General features: G+C 42.5%; 1 protein-coding gene across 12 annotated transcripts in view; it reads left to right on the top strand.

The window, feature by feature from the left end:
• Positions 1-21,733, top strand: part of LOC111868449 (centrosome-associated protein CEP250) — a 119,668-nt gene that overhangs the window by 14,175 nt on the left and 83,760 nt on the right. For 10 of the 12 annotated variants that reach the window (XM_023859091.2, XM_023859090.2, XM_023859087.1 and 7 more), the window contains exons 3-5: positions 391-685; positions 2,786-2,899; positions 18,395-18,523. In XM_023859091.2, the coding sequence (XP_023714859.1) occupies positions 391-685; positions 2,786-2,899; positions 18,395-18,523 (538 nt within the window). The remainder of the gene's footprint in view (positions 1-390; positions 686-2,785; positions 2,900-18,394; positions 18,524-21,733) is intronic. The other 2 variants (XM_023859092.2, XM_023859088.1) reach the window with 1 other exon arrangement.

Raw genomic sequence — 21,733 nt, 5'->3', positions numbered from 1 at the left:
GGGAGGGAGGGTGGGAGGGAGGGAGGGGAGGTCACGATACAATAATTATCGCTCATCTTTTTTAAGCTAGTGGGGTGGGACTAAGTCCCTTGTACTGCGGCCACTTCTGGCCTACTGTACCACATTATCACTCATACTTTGTATTCGGAAGTTATTAGCTCGAATCTTGGTCGAAGCAACCTACAGAAAAGTGAGATTTATATATTTCTTGAATATTATCATTCCTTCCAGAAAAAATTCTTGTTCAGGAGGCATTTTTCATATAAATCAGGTCTGTTTCCTTCCGAATTCGTGACCCGGAGGAGTCCTGCTATTTCACGCTATGAAGTACATGCAGCTATCAGTCCATGGTTAGAAATAAACTGACCTGCTTTACCTCTGTGTTTTTAGGCTAGAGCGTGACCACGAGAATGCCCTTCAGCGCCAGAAGGACGCCATTACGAAGACGCTAAACAGCGGAATGTTGCATGAGCTCAAGACTAAAGACGCCGAAATGCGTCAAGCACTCAAAGAAGCTCAAGCACGAGAAGAGTCGTTAAAGCTTCAACTTCGAGACGCCGTACGTGCTGGTCGTGACGCCGCTGGCGCCCAGCAAACTGGCGCCAGCAGTGGAGCCATTCAGAAGCTTCAGCAGGAGGTCACAGAACTCCGCTTGCAGAACAAGCAGTTGGAAGAGAGACTGCAGGTATAGTATAAGTCAGCCAATATATGATGGCCCTTAGCCCAAAGACGAGTTCTATGTGGAGAAGCAGCAAAGTCGATGTCTGACTGCGGAGGTCTCCCTTCCTGCCCTCCGTCACCATCCGCAGCCGTCATCAGAGCGTATCAACAGCTCAACAGCGCCTCAACGCCCTAGGGCAATCATGAGTGATCCCAAGTGATCTCTTCGTTTATTGTTTCCCCACCAAAATGTTCTATACATTTCTTATGTTACCATTTTCGTTGCATATCCCGTACACCTCATCTTCCCCGATTTGATCACTCCAAGACTCATTTTTCACGAGTGTTTGTGGCACGTCACGTGGCTAGTCTTGTCGAATCATTGATTTAATAGGAGCTGCTGCCATACAGCCACACGACGAATCGATGGTTCGCTAAGACGCTCCACAAAGGCTCTCAGAAAAGGGACTAATGATACAGCGCGATCGTGCGAGAATTTCACGCAAATCGTTCGGCTGCTCGGGCGTAACACTCTGACTCGCGATGCTCAGAGATATGTGGGAAGCTTTCGGACGATGGCACAATACCATAATATTTTTTAAAAGAAATAAACAGAACAGTACCTCTAGTATCCGCTCGGGGATCCCTAGGTGTAGACGCCAGGATAATGTTAAACAGGTTCTTAAAGCAAAGGTTAGGATTAAATTGGCACAGCGGCTGGTTCTGAACATGGCAATGAACCTCCTGGTTATATAAAAGGAAGGAAAACCTTAACTGTCTATCAGTAACTATCAGCATATCAAAAAAGGTCTATGCTTCGTGGAATTCCTTACTACTGGTAGTGCACTCTTATTTCCATCCTTACTTTTGTCTGCAAATTTTTTTCAATCCTTACGTTTGTCTGCAATTTTTTTTTTATTTCTCTGCGAATTTGCAATCTACTCACTACAGTAAGGAGCAATAAGTAAATTGGTTAAAAGTAGGAACGTGAGTAGAGAATTAACCAGCGTCGATGCTCTTAAACACAATTGATGCTAGAATTTATTGCTTAACCTAATTTTGTCTGTTCGGAAAGTCGGATGGCCACTGTCTCTTCAGTCTCCGTACAACGTTGGGAGGGTTTCTTATTTCTTCAATTAATCTGTTGTCATGTCCTTGTAGTTGTTTGTAGAGTAGAGCTGATCTTCGTATCTCGTCTGTTACATATGGGACTTGCAGGTCGTTGTGGAGCGTCCGGTTGGAGACGTACCAGGGTGCGTTGGTGATTGTTCTTAGAACTCTGGACTGTAGCCTTTGGATGATTTGTGTATTTGATGGCTTTGCACAGCCCCACAGTTGAACTCCATATGTCCATGTAGGTTTAATTAATCATTTGTACAGTATCAGTTTGTTCTTTAAGGATAATTTTGATTTACGGTTCATGAGCCATGACATTTCACGGAGTTTCATGTTCATTTGTTGACGTTTGGTTTTAATATGTTTCTGCCATGTTAATTTTTGGTCCAAGTGAAGTCCAAAGTATTTTACCCCGGATTGCACAGGAATTGGTGTGTTCTGGATGGAGACTTGTGGGCATGTTGTTTTCCTGGTGGTGAATGTTGTCTGAACAGATTTTGCCTGATTGATTGTGATTTTCCATGTGGTGGCCCATTGTTCAAAGAGATCTAAGTGGTTTTGTAAGTATTGTGATGCTAGTTGAGGATCTCTGCTTGTTGATAGTATGGCCGTGTCGTCGGCAAAAGCTGCTATGATTGTTTTGTCTGTGGTGGGCAGGTCTGATGTGTAAATTAGATAGAGTAATGGTCCCAGCACACTTCCCTGTGGTACGCCGGCATTCATTGAGTAATTGTTTGAGTATGTTGTATTGTATTTGACTTGAAAGTGTCTTTCTGTAATGTAAGATTTTAATAATAGGAAATATGGGGTAGGAAAAACCTTTTTGATTTTATATAGTAGACCGGAGTGCCATACTTTATCAAATGCTTGGGTTAGGTCAAGAAATGTCGCTGTGCAGAGGGATTTTTCCTCCAGACTTGCTGCGATTTTATTTACTATTCGGTTTGTTTGCTGTACTGTCGAGTGGTGTTTCCTATGAACTACATTCTGGTGATCTGCCTGTCTTCAGGTGGTGACAGAAGCGGACCGACAGAAAGCATACGATCTCAGATCGCAGCACGAGGAACACGAAATGAAACTGGTGCAGCTGAGGAAAACCTCACAACTGGAGACACACAAACTCGTGAGTTCATGATACACTCTGACAAAATTCTGTTAGTAAGTTCTTAATCGTGTAGGTTAGTGCAGCAACAATATTCTAGACATTCTGATTTTATTGAGAATTTAGCGTTTTGCTCCCTGCGTCTATACAAATGTTGGTTTACGTACGAACCGGCTGGGCCGCCCTTTACTCCCCCCCCCCCTCAGGAGATTCCTGGTACTCATTTCTGTTAGAGGCTGAGTCGATCCAGGGCCACAGTGCGGCTAGAAGGATTACGTCAATTGAAAAATCCAGTGACCTCATCGGGAACTGAACCCTCGACTTTCCGGCTTGTAATGCATGTGTGTGTGCGTGAGTGAATTCGGGCTATGGGCCCGTCCGCTGCTGCCTGTCTTTCCCACTACCCCCCGCACGGGATTCCTTGCTCACAAGCATGACCAAGCAATTTGGTGCCCCCCCGAGTCAGCCGACACGCACAACAGGTGGACTGCCCCAAAATCCAGTTTAAATGACCATGCACATCACTTCATTGTTCACTAGTTAGATTCAGTCCACAGTGGAATCCAGTGCGAGCCAGAGATGGAGCCTTCTGAGTCACCTGTTCAAACGGCCCCAGCAAACCTCAGTTCTTACATGAATGAGTAACACGGTCTATCATGTAGATTCTAAGGGGTTCTGACGATGGTGTATGACTTTCAGAATTATTGGCTTTTAGACTTTGTCCATCGACCGGTATTCTAGTAACTACCTAGATAACAAAATGTTTCGGAAACTGGATCTGTTTCCATCCTCAGGTGAAGGGCGAGACATTTACTCTGTTAGGTCCCTTAGAAAGAGCTAACCTCAATCACTGGACTAGTGGTTGAGGTTATCTCCTATAGTTTTTACAATGCCAAACGATGGACAAAGTCCAAGAAACCCAGTGTTTCTGAAGGTCTATCAAGGGTAACAAATTTAAGCTAGGAGTGTAAAGTATGCCTTTACGTGTAAGATTTGAGGCTTTCACGGCGGTGACTATGAAGAAAGCAGTCTTCTGGGATTTGGCACCGTGTATATGTGGTGTTAACCACATATACACGGTGCCAAATCCCAGAAGACTGCTTTCTTCATGCCTTTACGTGTTTCGACCACTGACTATCTTCAGAAGGCGTAGCCAACATCACAAAGAATTTGTTTGCCCCTGTGGTTAATTAACTAAGCATTACACCATGAAGACACATGGGGGAGTGAAAGTATAACTTCACCTTGATTGAACTCAGCACTAAGTGGAGGTGAGTGGTTACTTTTACGTCACGGCCACTTTACTTCTAGGGGAAAGAAACTCTCGTGCCCAATATGTAGGAGGCTCCGTGTGCCCCAGAGCTGTACTGACGCTGTGGAGTATAGAAAAATCTCTTGCCCAGCCGGGAATCGAACCGCGGCAGTCCAGCCCGCAGCTTATCGCTGTGTATCCCAATTTGTTAAACGTAGGTTGTCGTAAGGAGATTTTTCTTACAGACGAGCAAATCAACAAAACTCATGAAACGTATGAATATAAAAGTGGTTAAGGCTTTCAAGAGTTATGGACAGGACCAGAAGATAGCAATATAGAGCAAGGAGAGGTATTTGTACTTCAGTCGGTATTGATGTCTTGCACTTTTCTGAAAAGAAGATATCCTTAGGTAGAAATATTGCTTATTCTACAATGCTGCCTTTTTAGAACTTTTCAAGTTTACACCATATATTCAGCGAATTCGTGACATTATGGTTTCCCTCAAGGGCCACTTTGTTTAAGAGCGGATTAGCAGAAGGGCTGACAGCGGAAACCATATCTGTAAATGAGAATTGTCATGTTTTTCGTTTGAAATTTCAAAGAGTTTTATATTATTAATTATTTTTTCTCTCATCTTGCTCTCACTTTGAAACATAGGGCTGATTTCTCAGTTTCATGACCATTTTGTAGACGGTAGGACTCCTTGGACGAGTGATCAGCTCGTCGCAAGGCCTCTACCTAAACACAGGACAACACAAACACAGAATAAGCACATAAAGTAAAAAAGTAAAGCTATCCCTGTAACAGGCCGTGAAGGCCCGTAGGGTTACACACACCAAACATCCATGCCTTGTGTGGGATTCGAACCCATTATCACGGTTTCCAAGAGAGCGAGCGAAGACAGTTCCTGCCTTAGACCGCTCGGCTACCGTGACCGTCACATTAGTATTTACTGTACAATAAATGCTTTTACAAAGCTAATCTCATATGTTGTTTAACCACACTATATCGACTGAACAAGTTTTATAATAATGAAATCTTGAACTCAACAGTTTGGAGCAAAGCATTGTGGGCTTGTTTATTTAAAATATTCTACACTCGCCTGAGAATATTAGTGAAAATCACGAATAGCAACAGTTTGATAGTATCTGAGTAGGACGCGAAGTAAGGCCCTCGTTACTTCGAACCAGTGTAAATACCACACTGCGTTTAGGTTTTGTAACCTCTGCTCATCGGTCACGAAGGAGAATTGACCGTAACATGACAGCATGAAAGTGGCGCATACCTAACATACCACGTACTTTTAAACTGAATATTGTTTACATGCTTATCACGAAGAACATGAACAACGGTCTTTGTATTCGGATCTTTGTGTAAGAATGTGATGAAGATGCGGGGCGAAAATATTCAAATTCGGTCTTTAAAGATATTTATGTCACCAGATAAGTAGTAAGAGTGTGGAGACGTGTATATTAAAGAACAATCCATATAATACAGTTATTTCAGTAAGGAATGTCCTCATGGTTTCTTACTGCTTCGTAAAATTCCAAGGAATGATAACATAAAAAAAATCTCTCAGATGTCAGAGGCGCATTCTTTTAACTAACTTATTTCACGGAGCGGAGTCCCGCTTGAGGAGCCACCAGTAGCTCAGTTACTCAAAAATTTCCTTATATTATACGGAACTCGAGCGGGTCACAGTAGCCGAGCGGTCTGAGGCATGTACTGTCTTCGCTCGCTTGGAAACCAGGATCGTGGGTTCGAATCNGGGGGGGAAAAATATGGAACTCGAATGTTGATTACCGGGTCCACAAGAGCCTTACACTTGTCCCTATCCTGAATTAGATCAATCCAATTCAAATCATCCCATTTAATATTTCTCAAAGAACCATCGTAATATTATTCTCCCACCTATGTCTAGTTCTTCCTAGAGGTCTCCTACTGTCTAGTTTTCCCATCAAAATGCTATATTGTTCCGCTTCGCCCCCGTGCGTGCTACATGACCTGTCCATCTCATCCTCCTCCACTTGATCTGGCGAAGAGTACGTTTGTCTAACTTACCAACTAGCTATTTTTTTTTCACCTTGGCACTACAGCCCCAGTGGACCTAGGCCTACCTCCATGAACTTCTCCGTTCACTTCGGTTTTTATAGATCTTACACATTCGGTAGGACTCCTTGGGCGGGTGATAAGCTCTTCGCAATGCCTCTACCTGTACACAAACACAGAAAAACGCACACAAACATCCATGCCCTGAGTGGGATTCGAACCCACGATCCCGGCTTCCGAGGGAGCGAAGACAGTGCACACCTTAGACCGCTCGGCTACCGTGACCGGCACCAACTAGCTAAATACATTGCAGATAATTGTGTCCCCGATTTCTACACACCTAATAACGAAAACTGCCGTCAGTTCTGGCTCTAAGAGATTAACGTATGAATATATTGACTGTTTTGGAAACGGGTGGCTAATCGGTCCTAAGTGGGAGAAGGAAATGACAGGAAAATGGAGAAAGTTGCATAAGGAGCTTCATAATTAGTTATCTTCACCAAGAATTATTACGGTCTTCAAAATAAGGAGTATCAGAGGAGTAGAATTGTCGATCACGGTGGCCGCGAGGTCTAAGTCATAAACTATCCTACCCGCTCAAACACTGGAACCGTAGGTTCGAATCTCACCGAGGGATGGATGTCTGTGTGTGTTTATTCTGTGTCTGTGTTGTCTTGTGAGTAGGTAGCGGTCTTGCGACGGGCTGATCCCCCGTCCAAGGAGTCCTACTGTCTATGTAGAAACGAATACGGAACTGAAGAAGAGGCCAGGGCCCAACGAAAGGGATGCAGAGCCATTGGTGAATGAATGAAGATGTGTGAAATATGTAGCGCCTTTTGAAAAGACAAGAAAACGTGTAAAAAAATCAATCGGAAAACCTGAATGGAATACACCACTTGGGAGATGGAGGCTGAGATGGGAGGCTGTAGAATGAATTGAAATGGCCAGTGGTATGATCCAGTGCCGAGCGTTTGTGAACACGGTAACTGACAATGTATATTTTGAGGTTTTCACGGCTGTAACTATGAAGAAACATTCTTCTGGGATGTGGCGCCGTATAGATCTTCTACCCTAAAGATGGAGGCGATACGTTCCTCCGAAACGTCGATCCACACAAGAGTTACACGGCGCCACATCCCAGAAAACGGCATTCTTCACGGTAATTAACATTCGGGTGAAAATATTTAAACAGCTGAGTGAATATTAACTTATCAATGAGGACTCAGATCCATGAGTTATTCAGTTTGTGAGTTAGTTAGTTAGTTTATTGACCTCCCGATTGGAATGCTGAAACATTTCCGATGACCTGTCACCTTCGATTTCTCTGTCTTGCATGAGAGAAAGTGGCACTGAGATGGCTCTCAGTGACATGCGAGTTGTTCGAAATTCAAACTGCGTATCGCTTATCCGAACGGGCTCCAAGAAACTATGTGTTCTAGTTCCATAGGTCAAAAGAGTTGGGCTGCGTGTAGGTCCGTATTGTTTACACATGATTAGAGGCTGATGAACTTTCGGAGATTTCTAGAAACAAGATAATACATATTCAGTTCACAGTGTCATCTGTTAGTGTGTATCGGGGTCACTGCTGGAAGACATCTGCACAAATTAGATGTCTGTATATGCATATCACACATCTCAACGAGCAGGTTAGCTTATGCCTAGCCAAGCTAGGTAAGGTCAACAACTGTCTTGACGTTTTTCCGTCTCTCCAAGCTATACTTGGATGCTGATTCAATAAAGGCCAAAATCCTTTACGACCCAATCCTTTCCATTTCACCGCATATATTACTTCGGTACTGTTTAACCCTGACCTATGCAATCCATACGGGGCACGTGGTAGCGTAGTTGGTTGAGGCACTATGCTACAATGTAGCAGGTTGCGGTTTCGATACCCGATGAAATCATCGGATTTTTCAATTAACTTAATCCTTCCAGCTGCATTATGGCCATGGGATTTTCTTAGCCTCTAACAGAAATGAGTATCAGGAATCTTCCTGGAGGTAAAGGGTGGCCGGTGCTTAAGGCTGGCAACCTCACTGCCATCTGTGAGCCGATTGCCTAGAGAAACTATGGGAGCCCCGACATCTCACAACTGTATAGGCCTCAACGGCCTGTTACGGGGATAACTTTACTGTAATTTTTATGTAATCCATGTAGTTGATGCAACGTCGCTAAATAACTGCTAACTTATTAAGAACATCTGGTTCCTTGTGAAGTTACTGTCATGACTTCATAAAAAGGTAGGATTATGATGTAATTACTGTGTCTGGTTTCTCCAAATAATTTTGAACTATAAACGGATTTTAAGATAGAGTGATTTTTCTAGAGACCACAGATCTTTTCAATTAATAGACATCGATAATATCAACATGGGGGGGCTGTGTGATCGTTCGGAAGGCTGAAAATGATACTTGTAATGAATATAGGGTTCTAGGATTTGATCTGATAAACTTCTTCCAAAAATATATAACTTTTAAAAGTTTTTCATAATGCTAAAAAAGAAACAACTTAGATGACGCAGGAAACACAGAATTGTGTGCATGTATAGATCAACATTATCTTGGCCTCGGCACTAGTCGGAGGGGAGCGGTCAGCTTCACGTCCCTGCCGTTTCACCCCCGTGGAAAGAGACCCTATTATCTTTTGGATAGGAAGCTGGGTGGTCCCCAGAGCCGCTCTGGACGACGCAGAGAAGAGAAAAATATTGACCCTACCGGGACTCGAACTTCGACCCCTCGGTCTCCCAGCCGGTAGCCAGTCGCTGTACTGACTGCACTCTTCCGGGTCCCGTTCGGGCAGACATGTAGACGCGTAATAAAATATTGCAAGTTTTGTGTGTGTAGTTTCTAGGACGGTACAATTATGAACGTGATGCAAAACTTCGAGATTATATCGAGCCAACTTAATGCAATCCGAATCAGTAAAATTAAAAACAATGAACACAGGCATGGGAACTAAATTTCAGGTAGGATAATTATCAATTTATATTTGTCGTTAGCCTAACCATGCTGGCTAAAAGCGCCTGAATGAATTTTGATTTCGTAATTCTTTCCCGGAACTTACACTTTTACGTGTTTAAAAACTCCTGTCTTATTTTAGCAAATATCAAAAAGGTGGTTTAAGTAATAAATGAGATTGGAGGCACATATAGCACGCATGGGGCGATCATAAATTAGCACACAATATTTTAAAACCATGAAGCGAGAAACCAGTTAATATACGACGTAAGTAGTTTTAGGTGGGATGATAATATTAAAATCAGCTTAAAGGAATCTGCTATGATCATGTGGATTGGATAAGTACCTTGGAACAGAGTGAAATATGGAGAACGTTTGTGAAAAGTATGAAGAGTGGGACATTTCTTAATCATCACAATGACTGTCAGAATCCCAAGAAGGACCATTTTAGCGATTTTAATAACTTAATATATTTCTATTTTTTCTTGAAATGCTATGTTCCTAGATTGTCCATGCACAATTGTACAAATAAATCCTTGTATTCCATTAAAATACAGTAAAATCTCCCACCCAAGGATTCAGTGTTCAACTAAAATTTACATATTTCCAATGCTGATTGGTTTAGCTGTCATCAAGTAATGGCCAAAACATCATCTGCTATTTTAATGTAAATCGTAGTATAACAAAAGAACACAGTGCTTCTGGAACACTCTGTATATAAATATGTATATGAATACGAAAATTTAATACTTAATCTTGCTCATGGCAGTATTATGTCGTGACTAGTATAATAGACTTCGTTTTGACATGAGACTTGGCAATATCACGCAGAGTGCGCATCGGGGCTCCGCCATTGTCTACATTTCAGAAGAGCCGTATTGTGTCAACAGTTACTTGATCCCGAGGAGACGGGAGGTACTGCTCCGTGGTCATTACTGTCAGCAACGGCAGATTGAATATACACGTTACACTTACACAAAATACTTCCTACAAAAACAAGGAGATGCTTTATCGCCACTGCTATTAAGTTTCCTTCTACAACTGATAGAGAAGGAGCACAAATGGACCTTGAGCTAAATAGAACACACCAATCTCTATGTTGATGATATTATTTTATTTATAGAAATATAAATAATATGCCTCACGGAAAACACAGTTTTTTAAAGTCTGTGACCGTAATGAGAAGTGAACAGAGAAAATTTAACACGTTGTCACCTTAGATATTAATGGTTCTATCTCTACATTTTGTGGAAGAGAGGACATAATTGTACAGTGTCTGAAACGTGAAGAGTTGAACGTAGGACAGAGAACAGTTATTTATTTTAAAACTTATGTCGTGATTTTACTCAGTTTTATCATAGATATAAAGCCCTTATGCCATAAGAAAACACCATCACAATGTGTTGCAACTTCATAGATCCAATATAAAATTAATAATAAATCTGATTTTTTTTTCATTCTGGTCCGTCACACTAACAATTATAAATACAAACCACTCAGTCCAATGTGACATATAAGTTTTTATTACGTTAAAACTTAGATAAGTAGTAAAAACTTATATGTCACATTGGACGGAGTGGTTTGTATTTATAATAATAAATCTTTGAAATGTCTGGTAAAGTTGAAATATCTATTGGTGTGTTTATAAGACCTTAACATTGGACTCTATCTCAAGTGACATGAATTCTATAATGTCCATTTTAATGTTGTCCTGTCCTCAACTCTTGGGCCTCCAAAGTGGGGATCTTCTCCTCAGGTTTCCTGACTAAAATTTAGTATATACAAATATTTCTCACTGGTGATCTTGGGTAGGTATACTCAACTTTTATTATGACAAATATTAGAGTTTGATTTAAATAATTAAATTATATGAAAAAAAAATGGAGGGGCCTGGATAGCGTAGTCGGAATAGGAACTGGCTACTGGCTGGACGACCGAGGGGTTGGAGTTTGAGTCTCTCTAGGGTCAAGAATTTTTTCTTCTCAACGTCGTCCAGACCAGTTGTGGGCCCCCCCAACCTCTTATATAATGGGTACCAGGGGGGGTCTTTCCCAGGGTAAAGCGGCCGGGCTATGAAGCTGACCACTTACTTCCTACTTGTGCCGAGGTCAAGAAAATACGGATCTATAAATCCATTCCGCCGGTCACGGTAGCCGAGCTTGGAAACCGGGATCGTGGGTTCGAATCCCACTCAGGGCATGGATGTTTAGTTTGTGTGTGGGCGTTTTTCTGTGTTTGTGTACAAGTAGAGGCCTTGCGACGAGTTGATCACCCGCCCAAGGAGTCCTACCGAATGTGTAAGATCTAGAAAAACCGAAGTGAACGGAGAAGTTCATGGAGGTAGGCCTAGGCCCACTGGGGCTGTAGTGCCAAGGAAAAAAATACATCCATACCCCCATACGTCATCATGGCGTAGTGCTTAATTAGTTAATCAGAGGGACAATTTTATCTTTGTTTACTTATTTAAGAAAAACAAAAAATCGAAATGACATGAAGTTGTTAAGAATACATTAAAATCGGGGAATACATGTTACCATTCAGTTCAAAATCGTATCTTTTTCCGTGTCCTATCTAAATAACTGAAGATAAAAATGTACATTTATATAATTTGACTTGGTGTTTAGGTGGAAGGTTTCTTGTCGTAAATCAAGACCGTAAATTCATGGTATCAGAGAAAGAGGGCGCTGAGAGAAATGGACAGACTGGCTCGGGATGGAGCCTGGAGTCGGACTCTTTTGATCAGGGCAATAAACCCTGCTTTAGGACAGTTACTTCGAAACTTTTATTTAGAAAGTAAATGCAGCTAAGGAATCCATTCATTCTTCATGAATGCAACCGTACAGATTTTCCATTTCAGTGCTCGCTATTAGGCGTATAAGCTGCAATTTTTGCAAGACGCACTTAAATTAATTCACAATAAGCCATTAGGATTCAAACAGCAACTGTTCTTCGGTCGTAAGAAGAGCAGACCACCCACCCGGGCACCAGTCGTGATGGTAAAAGAATGTTTCAGATTAGCAGATGATTTATCGCCCATTCATGTAAGAGCCAGTGTCATTGTAACCATCTAATGCAATCGGCTACGGCTGCATTCGGAGGAGAAAGCAGACGATGTATCGAAATGTGGCGTACAATTGTAAGTCGTGAATCATATCCTGTTTCTTTGGATGTATACAAACCTATAAAAGGAGCACGTTTCAAAATAATATATCCAAAATAAATTTTTGGTGTCACATTTTTGTTCGTTGTTATGTTTCATCGTGAATTGGACAAAAAAATTGTGATTATTATTACATAAAAACACTCCGTGGCCTGTAGTCCGTAAGCGAACTATACCGACCGAGCGATCTCCGCTTGTCGGCGAAGTTAGTGTGAACTTTTGCTGATAGGGAGTGTCGTGTGGTCAGCGCAACGGATCCCTATGGCCGTTAATCTCGGCTTTCTAGACCGAAGCCGCTATTTCCTTGAAACAGCTCCTCAGTTATCATCACGAGGCTGAGTGGACCCCGTTCCAGACCCACTACTTTTCAGAAAATCTGGTAGCGGCAGGAATCGAACCCGGACCTCTTGATCTGTAGCCAGGAACTCTGGCCACTACACAACAGAATATCATATTTCATAAATATTTAGAGTCAATAAAGAGACGGGCTACATGATGGACGGCCAGGGTTCGATTTCTGGCAAGGGTATGTGATTTTTCTCTGTATCCTAGCGTCCAGATCCTACCGAGGGCTCTTTCCCCGGGTTAAACCTGCCGTGCATGAAGTTGGCCACTCACCTGCATCTAGTGCCGAAATCAAGAATGAGTAAGCTATACCTTCACTCCCCTATACGTCTTCATGATGCGGTGCTTAAATAATTAAGCGCAGGACAACTTTACTTTGCCTTATGTATGAAATACCGTCGTTCTGTTATGGAAAATCTATGTTTTAACAGAGTCATTAATTAATTAAGCATTAAAAGCACATTAGATCACTGTGGTCGCTGTGCAAGGGCCAATTAAGTATCAAGCAATGCAGACCTATAAGGTAGTAGAGGGTTTGCTTCATTAATTCTTAAAGTTGTCCCTGTAGTTAACTAATTAACCATTACGCCATGAAGGCGTATAGGGGAGTGGATGTATAGATCCAGATTTTCTTTACCTCAGTACTAGCTGGAGGTGAGTGGTCAGCTTCATGCCCTTGCCGCTTTAACCCCGAGCAAAGAGCCCCCGGTACCCATTTGATAGGAAGCTGGTTGGGCCCTTAGCCGACGTCGGGACGACGTTGAAAAGCTAAAATTCTTGCCCTCTCCGGGACTCGAACTCCGACCCCTCGGTCTTCCGGCCGGTAGCCAGTCGCTGTACCAACTGCGCTATTCTGGCTCCACCTATTTACTAGACGGACATGAATGCTGAGTTTCACGCTTCGGCCTCTTTATTTCCGATACACACTGGATAACAATTTGTATGGCGTGGACTTGACTGTTTGAAATTAACCAAGCCAAATCATAGTGGCTATATTTACCTCAAGAGAAATGGCATTCAGAAATGTAACCATTGTTTATAGCTTCGAGTTTTTGTTTTATACATTAGTGTTTTTTTTTCAGGAATGCCACTACAATGTAAATAGCGATATAATAACAATCATGATTACAGCTTCTACAAGAATTTGGATATAAGCTTTTAACTGGAATAGTGCGTGATTTTATTTAGGCTATATATAAATATATAATATAGGTCTAGGTAAGCACTATAATTTTCTGTAAGTGGCTCCACTACACTTAATTTTAGTGCGTAGGGCTGATCACCATTTCACGAATTAGCCCCAAGCGCACAGGGGGGTAGACGAGAAATTACACTCTGCGTGTCCCACACTACGGCGCTTCCCAGGGGCACAGGAGAATGTGGGTGAATTTGTACAAGAGTCGTGAAGAATACACGAGTGAAAAGGTAAAAGTAAAGAAGCTGTCTCTGTACTTAATTAGTTAAGCAATATGGCATGAGGGGAGCCGGGATAACGTAGTCAGTATAGAGTTTAAAACTAACGTAAAAGTAAAATTGTTCTTGTGCTTAAATACTGAGGCAGCATGCTATGAAGACGTATGGAGAGTGGAGGGATAGCTCCTCCGTTCTTGACCTCGACCCTAGATAGAAGTGAGTGATCATTTTCACCCCCCGTTCGTTTTATCTCAGGGGAAATAGCCGTCGAAACGCATTGGATAGAAGGCTGAGTGGGTCCCAGAGCCGGTCTGAACGTTCTGGAAAGATGAAAAATTCTTTCCCCCGCTGGGAGTCGATTTCCGGCAGAAGAGCAGCCTACAAATATGGGTATCCAATCTCGTGCGTTAATAGTCTAAGCCAAAAGGCTTGGCAGATAACTGATGTTGCTTGGCAACTAGAATGGGGTCAAAACACTAGCAGGAACATAATGATATGTCGAATATTCTTTCACGGTGAACAAAAGCATTTGTATATTCGAATGAGTTCTTCTGAATGCCCTGGAGGTATTTCCCACACGGTATTGTGGTGCTACAGTTTTTCCGGAGAATGCCGTAGCAATTATTCACAGTCCAGTAGAAACTATTGTACACCTCCCACATTCCATCTTCAGCCTGAGGCTGGTTCACAGAGAATCCGCGTAAGAATAGGTGTGTCAGTACTACAGCACTCTGCCTCAAAAGATTTCCAAGAAAATACACTTAATTACCGAGCCTCCGGGACCTGGAGCTAAGTCCATCTTGAGAAGTTCCTACTCGCCCAGAAGGACAAGAAATTTCTTGGCTTCTATGGAAAACGGAGGCTCATTAATGTGCTCAAATGGACCCTGTACTGAGACAGTTTATACGTGCAATTACGTCATATTTCTATCAATTACGAGTACTATCTTCCTGTATATTCCTATTTCCACAGTTGGTTTCTTCCTTTCAGGTTTCGCGACAAAGATTTTGCATGCATTTCTTGTCTCTACCACGTGTCTTATATGTCCGCTCATGTCATTTTCATTGATTTTGATGATGCTAAAAGAAAATAAGCCGGTCACGGTAGCCGAGCGGTATAAGGCATGTACTGTCTTCGCTCGCTTGGAAACCGGGATCGTGGATTCGAATCCCACTCAGGGCATGGATGTTTAGTTTGTGTGCATGTGTTTTTCTGTGTTTGTGTACAGGTAGAGGCCTTGCGACGAGCTGATCACCCGCCCAAGGAGTCCTACCGTATGTGTAAGATCTAGAAAAACCGAAGTGAACGGAGAAGTTCATGGAGGTAGGCCTAGGCCCACTGGGGCTGTAGTGCCAAGGGGGGAAAAAAGGAGATAAATTCGTGTTCAAGAAACGGTTGACACAAACGAATCTGGCCAATAACAGAATAATCAGCTACAACAACAGACACTAAGGTGAATAGAGCATATGACACTTTTAAATTAATTTTAAAAATTAGTAAAATCAATTTTCAATTCTCAATTTTCAACTTTTTGTTTCATATATATCTTGCATTTAAATCAACATCTAGATGCTAGAATATAAATGAACATAGAAAGTAGTCACTTTAAGCCTATATACTAGTATATAAATATGTATACACGCTTTACAATTCAGTAATGAAAATCTGTAAATCACAACATCTGAGGATGACCTTATAAGGGTCGAAACATGTAGTGCAATATAAGTTAATAAAATTATAGTTGCTTTAACGGTGGGATTTGCATTATTAGCTCATTAATGTGCTCAAATTGACTCTGTACTGAGACAGTTTAATTCAGTCCACATAATTACGTCATATTTCTACCAGATTTAATACAACCTTCCCGTATATTCCTAGGTTCACAGTTGGTGCCTTCCTCTCAAATTTCACGACAAATATTTTGCATACATTTCTTGTCTCTCCCACGTGTGCTATATGTCCGCCCATTTCATTTTAATTGATTTTGATGATCCTAAAAGAAATTGGCGTCTCATGTCTTATTCTCTTAGGTAATGCCAAAGAACCCATGCAGGTCCAAGATCTTGTAAAATTCTTCTGTTAGTCCCATGCCCAACCAGCCAAAGGACTGCCCATTTTCGACTGTATTAGACATGCAGCCTCTCTCCAGGCATGAAGACCACCACCTGAGAATGGGCCATAATTGCTAACAAGGGACCCACTAAACGCTGATCTGACCTAACAAGAAAATACCGCCTCCTTCCTAATCCTTCACTGCTTATTGTCCAAAATGATCTTAGATCTCTGTAGTTGAAATAACGTTAAATACGAGTATACTACGAATTAATCAGCATTGAAGAGCGAAGAGTTGTTCACTTTTCTGAATGTAGGTTTTCTTGACTGAGATATTGTTTTCACTTAGGACTATTACAGAAGTGACATATCGTATACGAAAAACAAACTGAGAACACTCTCTGATTAATTATTACACTTATATTATTTCTCTTATACGATGTTTAATTATTCCAGTGACTAAATCTTGTAGGTAAAATGATTTCCTCCATGAAGCCTTGAGGGTCAAAACGTGTCGCAATCGTAAAACTCCCAGCATCCGTAACCTAGTTACGCAGTTAGTAACCCCATGAGGAAAGTTAAATATTCTGGGAGGCCATAGTATCGGTCATTCTACTCCACATTATGTACATGTACATGTGTCCTATTTAGAACTGTTTCCGAGATAGAGCTATTTCCGTGTACACTGTACAGACGAGCAACACGCCATGTCCTCACACGAGTTGCAAAGTGCATCGATATTAACGGTGGAATTTTCGAAGATGTATTACACTACGTAAACTCTACCAACGTTGTCACTTGAACAATAAATACAGGTATTAGAAACAGTACGTAATATCTCTTTCTTGTCAACAGTTTTCGGACTGTACAGTGAAATAGCTCAATCTCGGAAACCGTTCGGAATAGGCCACATGTACATATACACTATTTTCGTTAGTATGACCGAGTTTAGACCGCCTCTGTGGTCTAGTGGTCAGAGTTCTTGGCTACAGATCCAGTGGTCCGGGTTCCATTCCCGACACTACCAGACTTTCTGAGAAGTAGTGGGTCTGGAACAGGGTCCACTCAGCCTCGTGAGGATAACTGAGGAGCTATTTCAAGGAAACAGCGGCTCCGGTCTAAATACCGAAATTAACGGCAGTGGAGATCCGTTGCACTGACCACGCGACACCCTCTATCTGCTAAAGTTGGCACTAACTTCGCCGAGAAGAGGCAGTCACTCGGTCGGTATAGTTCGCTTGCGGACTAAAACCACGGAGTTTGTTTTTGGTTTTGATCGACACCGATCTCCCAGAATATTGACCTTTCTTCCTGGGACACACTGTATAACTGTATAACAATTTCAGATTCAAGGTATTATATATAGAGGCGATCTAAAAGAAAAATAATTTTGTTTTAAAGTCTCCTTCTTCGCCTTTATATTCTTCGCTTCTTTCCTTTTCCTCCCCTTCTTATTTCTCATTTCATTCCAGTTCTCTTCATACTTATCATTCTCTTTTCTTTCTTTTCCACATACGTCTTCTTTCTCCCGCCTTTTCTTACCTCCTAATCATTCTCTTACCAATCTTATTTTTTTTCCCTTGGCACTACAGCCCCAGTGGGGCTAGGCCTACCTCCATGAACTCCGTTCACTTACGTTTTTCTAGATCTTACACATACGGTAGGACTCCTTGGGTGAGTAATCAGCTCGTCGCAAGGCCTCTACCTGTAGACAAACAGAGAAAAACGCACACAAACATCCATGCCCTGAGTGGGATTCGAACCCACGATCCCGGCTTCCGAGCTCGCTCCGGCCGTGACCGGCCAGCAGTCTTATTAGCTTCCTTAATTATTCTATTTTCAACATTTCCTTTTGTTCCTATTTTGTCTCTTCCTACTTCTTTCATTTTATTACTTCTTCCTCTTTCTTTTCTTTACTCTCGCTTTCCTTGTCACATTCTTCAAGGCCGAGGTTTGATTTCCGGCAGGGCAAGATTTTTCTCTTGTCCACATCGCCCAGACCGACTCTGAGGCCCACCCAATCTCCTATACAATGGGTACCAGCGGCTCTTTCCCCAGGGTGAAGAGATGGAGGCGTGCAAGACGACCACTCGCTTCCATACATTGCCGAGGTCAAGAACGTTGGAGCTATACCTCCACTTCCCCATATGTCTTCATATCATGGTACTTAATTAGTTAAGCACAGGGCAACTTTTCCTTACCTTCCTCCTTCTGTGAGCCCTGATGGGCGCTGTTATATAATGGGAGTCCGAAAGGGCTTATTTGTACGTTGACGTGTTCTTCTGCAGCTTGGGGAGCTGAAGTCCAAGGAACGCACAATTCTGCAGCTGGAACGGCAGCTGAACCTGCAAACTGGACGGGTCCAGGAACAACGCGAGCGGCTGCTCAAGCGCCAGCACGAGGCTCACACCCGTGAGGTACGTCTACCCTTGTCAACAGTTCATTAGAACGCCGTAATCTCACAGCTTAGATCTGAACTGGATCGGACAACTTTACTCCAATAGGTTCCACATATGTTTCACAAATCAAGTTTCACCTGGTGTCAATCACAGTGGCTGCGTGGTCTAATACCTGAACTGTCTTCGCCCGCAAGAACACCAACTACGCTACCGCCGTGGTAGCGTAGTTGGTTGAAGCACTATGCTATAAGTCGGAAGGTCGCGGGATCGAATTCCGATGAGGTGGATTTTTTCAATTGACCTAATCCTTCCAGCCGCACTTTGTCCCTGGGGTCGACTCAGCCTCTAACCTAAATGAGTACCAGGAATATTCCTGGGGCTAAAAGGGCTGCCGGCGCCTAAGGCTGACAACCTTACCGCCATCTTTGAGCCGATTGTGTAGATAATGTGGGACCCTCAACGTTTCACAACCCTATGGGCCTTCACAGCCTGTTACAGGGATACCTTTACTTTTTTATTTTACTTATAAGGATGAATGTTGGACATGAAACATTCATAGCAGAGGCAAGGTAAAAAAGTTAAAGTATCTTCTGTCCCTAATTAACTAAGTATCACGCCAGGAATGCGTATGGGGGAGTGGATGTATAGCTCCGTAATTCTTGACCTGAGCACTAGACGGAGGTGATTGACTAGCTTCACGCCCCAGCCGCTTTAATTCCGGGGAAACAGCCCCTGTGTCCATTAGATAGGAAACTGGGTGTATCCCAGAATCGATCTGAGGGCATTGAAGATGACAAAAATCTCATGCCTCTGCCGGGAATCTGTCCCGAGCCGTCCAGCCGTGTAGTCCGTTGCTGTACCGAGTAATCCAGGTTAACCATTTAAACACAAATTACTTAAATAACTGCATTGTTGTCACTATATCCAATACAAATCCTAAGTGGATTATTCTGGGATTTAACCTTAGCCTTAAAGGGTAAAGGGGATACGCGGTAGCGTAGTTGCTACAAGCCGAAAGGTCGCGGGTTCGATTCCTGATTAGGTCATTGAATTTAATCTTTCCATCCCCACTATGGCCATGGGGTTGACTCAGCCTCTAATAGAAATGAGTACCAGGAATGTTCCTGGGGAGTAAAGGACGGCTGACGAGTAAGGTTGACAACCTTACCGCCATCTGTGAGACGACTGTCTAGGTAATATGGCAGCCTCGACGTCTCACAATTCTATGGATTGCTTTGCCTTAAAGGATAAAACGCAACAATTGCAGTGCCTACTTAGTTACACGCTGGTTGATAGCTTACGTAGCCAGGCAGTTCTTCGGAATGTAGTTCGAATGTGTAATCGTTTTTAATGGCCGTACTGTATGCTATCAGAAGCCAGTAACCACGCCACAGTCTATGAGTGCTGACTCGTGGCACGGTAACGGGATTGCATCTCGATACGTAGCGCAGTGATGCAACACACTTGCGACTTCCGCTATTGAAACACAGCAGGTCATGTTCCATTAGGACGATTCGCGCTGCCAACTCATCCGAATCGTTCAATTAATTACGGCTGCAAGCTCATGTTTCGGTCAAGTGAGGTTATCGATTGATTCTTCGATTATTATCGACACATTTTTCAACATTATAGATTACAGGAGTCGAATGATGGACAGTTGTATGAATAATAAGTTGTAAAAGATATGGAAGGAAGTGGTCGGTACATATTTTAAGGCACCACAATACTTTCCTGAAGAAATTGAGGAAACACAAAAACAATAACGATACAGGAGCGGGATAAGGGTAAATACATGTAATGTTTAACAGATGTAGGGCTATAGCTCACACGGTTAGTCGCTGAATTTCGTTCTGGGTTCAATCCCATGTGGGATTTTTGGTGGACAAAGTAGCACTGGGGCAGGTTTCCTCCGAACACTTCGGTTTCCCCTGCCAGTTCTCATTCCACCAACTGCTCCATATTCATCAATCATCGTATTGTTGGTTCTACATAATCTTGATACTGGCTACGGGTTAGACGACCGAGGGGTCGAGTCCCGACAAGGATCAAGAATTCTTTTCTTCTCCAATTGTTCAGACCTGCTCTTGGAATCCATCCAATGTCCTATCCAACGGCTACCGGGGGTAAAGCGGCCGGGGCATGGAACTGACCATTTACCTCCAGCTAGTGCCGAGGATCTATACACCCACTCTTCCATACGCCTTCATGGCGTAGTTAAATATAGGAACAACTTTACTTTTGTAAGTTTTGAGGTTTTCACGGCGATGACAATGAAGAAACGTCGGCCAAAACGAAGAATACACGGTGCCTAAACCCAGAAGACAACTTTCTTCAACTTTACTTTTCTTTACATAGTCCTAATACTGAGAGAGGCGATGAATAACCAACTTAAAATAGAAACATAAGTGTTGTAGGGGACAAAATGACTAATTCGTTTTCAAAACTTGAACTACTGGAACACGGAATCCCGACTTCGAATCCAAGACCTCTCAAGGGCGTGCCATAGGTCAGTTGATTAAACACGAACTTCTCACAGCGGAGGCCAGTGTACAGGCCCGAGCTAGTTCGGGTGGAATTTGTTATAGAACTGAGTTTCCTCTGAATATTTCCCCTGCCACATTCATTTTCCTTCCGGCTATTTCTTCTCTTGTCCAGTATATATTTATTTTTGTCTCCCGTAAAACTTTTGGGCCCAAATATTTTTCTGAACGCTTTCCTTTCTCTCAAATGAGACTGCATTTTCCACACATACAACTAATTCACCAGAACAGAGTCCTTCTTGAGAAGCCAATCGCTCAGTCAGTCAAGCAGTCCCTGACGTTATATGGAACTCTTAATTTCACTGTTGTGATCACAAGAAATTGCCACCGGACCTCATCCTGAGCCAGATGAATCCAGTGTACAGCCTCCTACGCTATTTCCTTTACATTCATTTTCAGCCTACTTCACCTATTTTGAAAATAAAAATAAAAGTATACTTAAGAGATCAACTTGCTGCCTGTGTGTCTGTGCATACCTCTCTGTCACTACTAGGCAATGACTCGGTAAACACGTTCCTGCGTCAACGAATACGAGTGCAACAATAGAATTGTTGGACGCGTCGTTTTGTATGCAGTCCATATCGTATCACAGGAAATCGGGAGATTCTTTTAGAAAGTTATTGTAATATTATACTTTGACCTATAGGTAATCATTCTAAGTAGCAAAAGTAGTTTTATTTGTCGTGGT

Source organism: Cryptotermes secundus, unplaced genomic scaffold, assembly GCF_002891405.2.
Source record: "Cryptotermes secundus unplaced genomic scaffold, Csec_1.0 scaffold106, whole genome shotgun sequence".
NCBI lineage: Eukaryota > Metazoa > Arthropoda > Insecta > Blattodea > Kalotermitidae > Cryptotermes > Cryptotermes secundus.
This window is presented reverse-complemented; position numbering and strand designations above follow the sequence as displayed.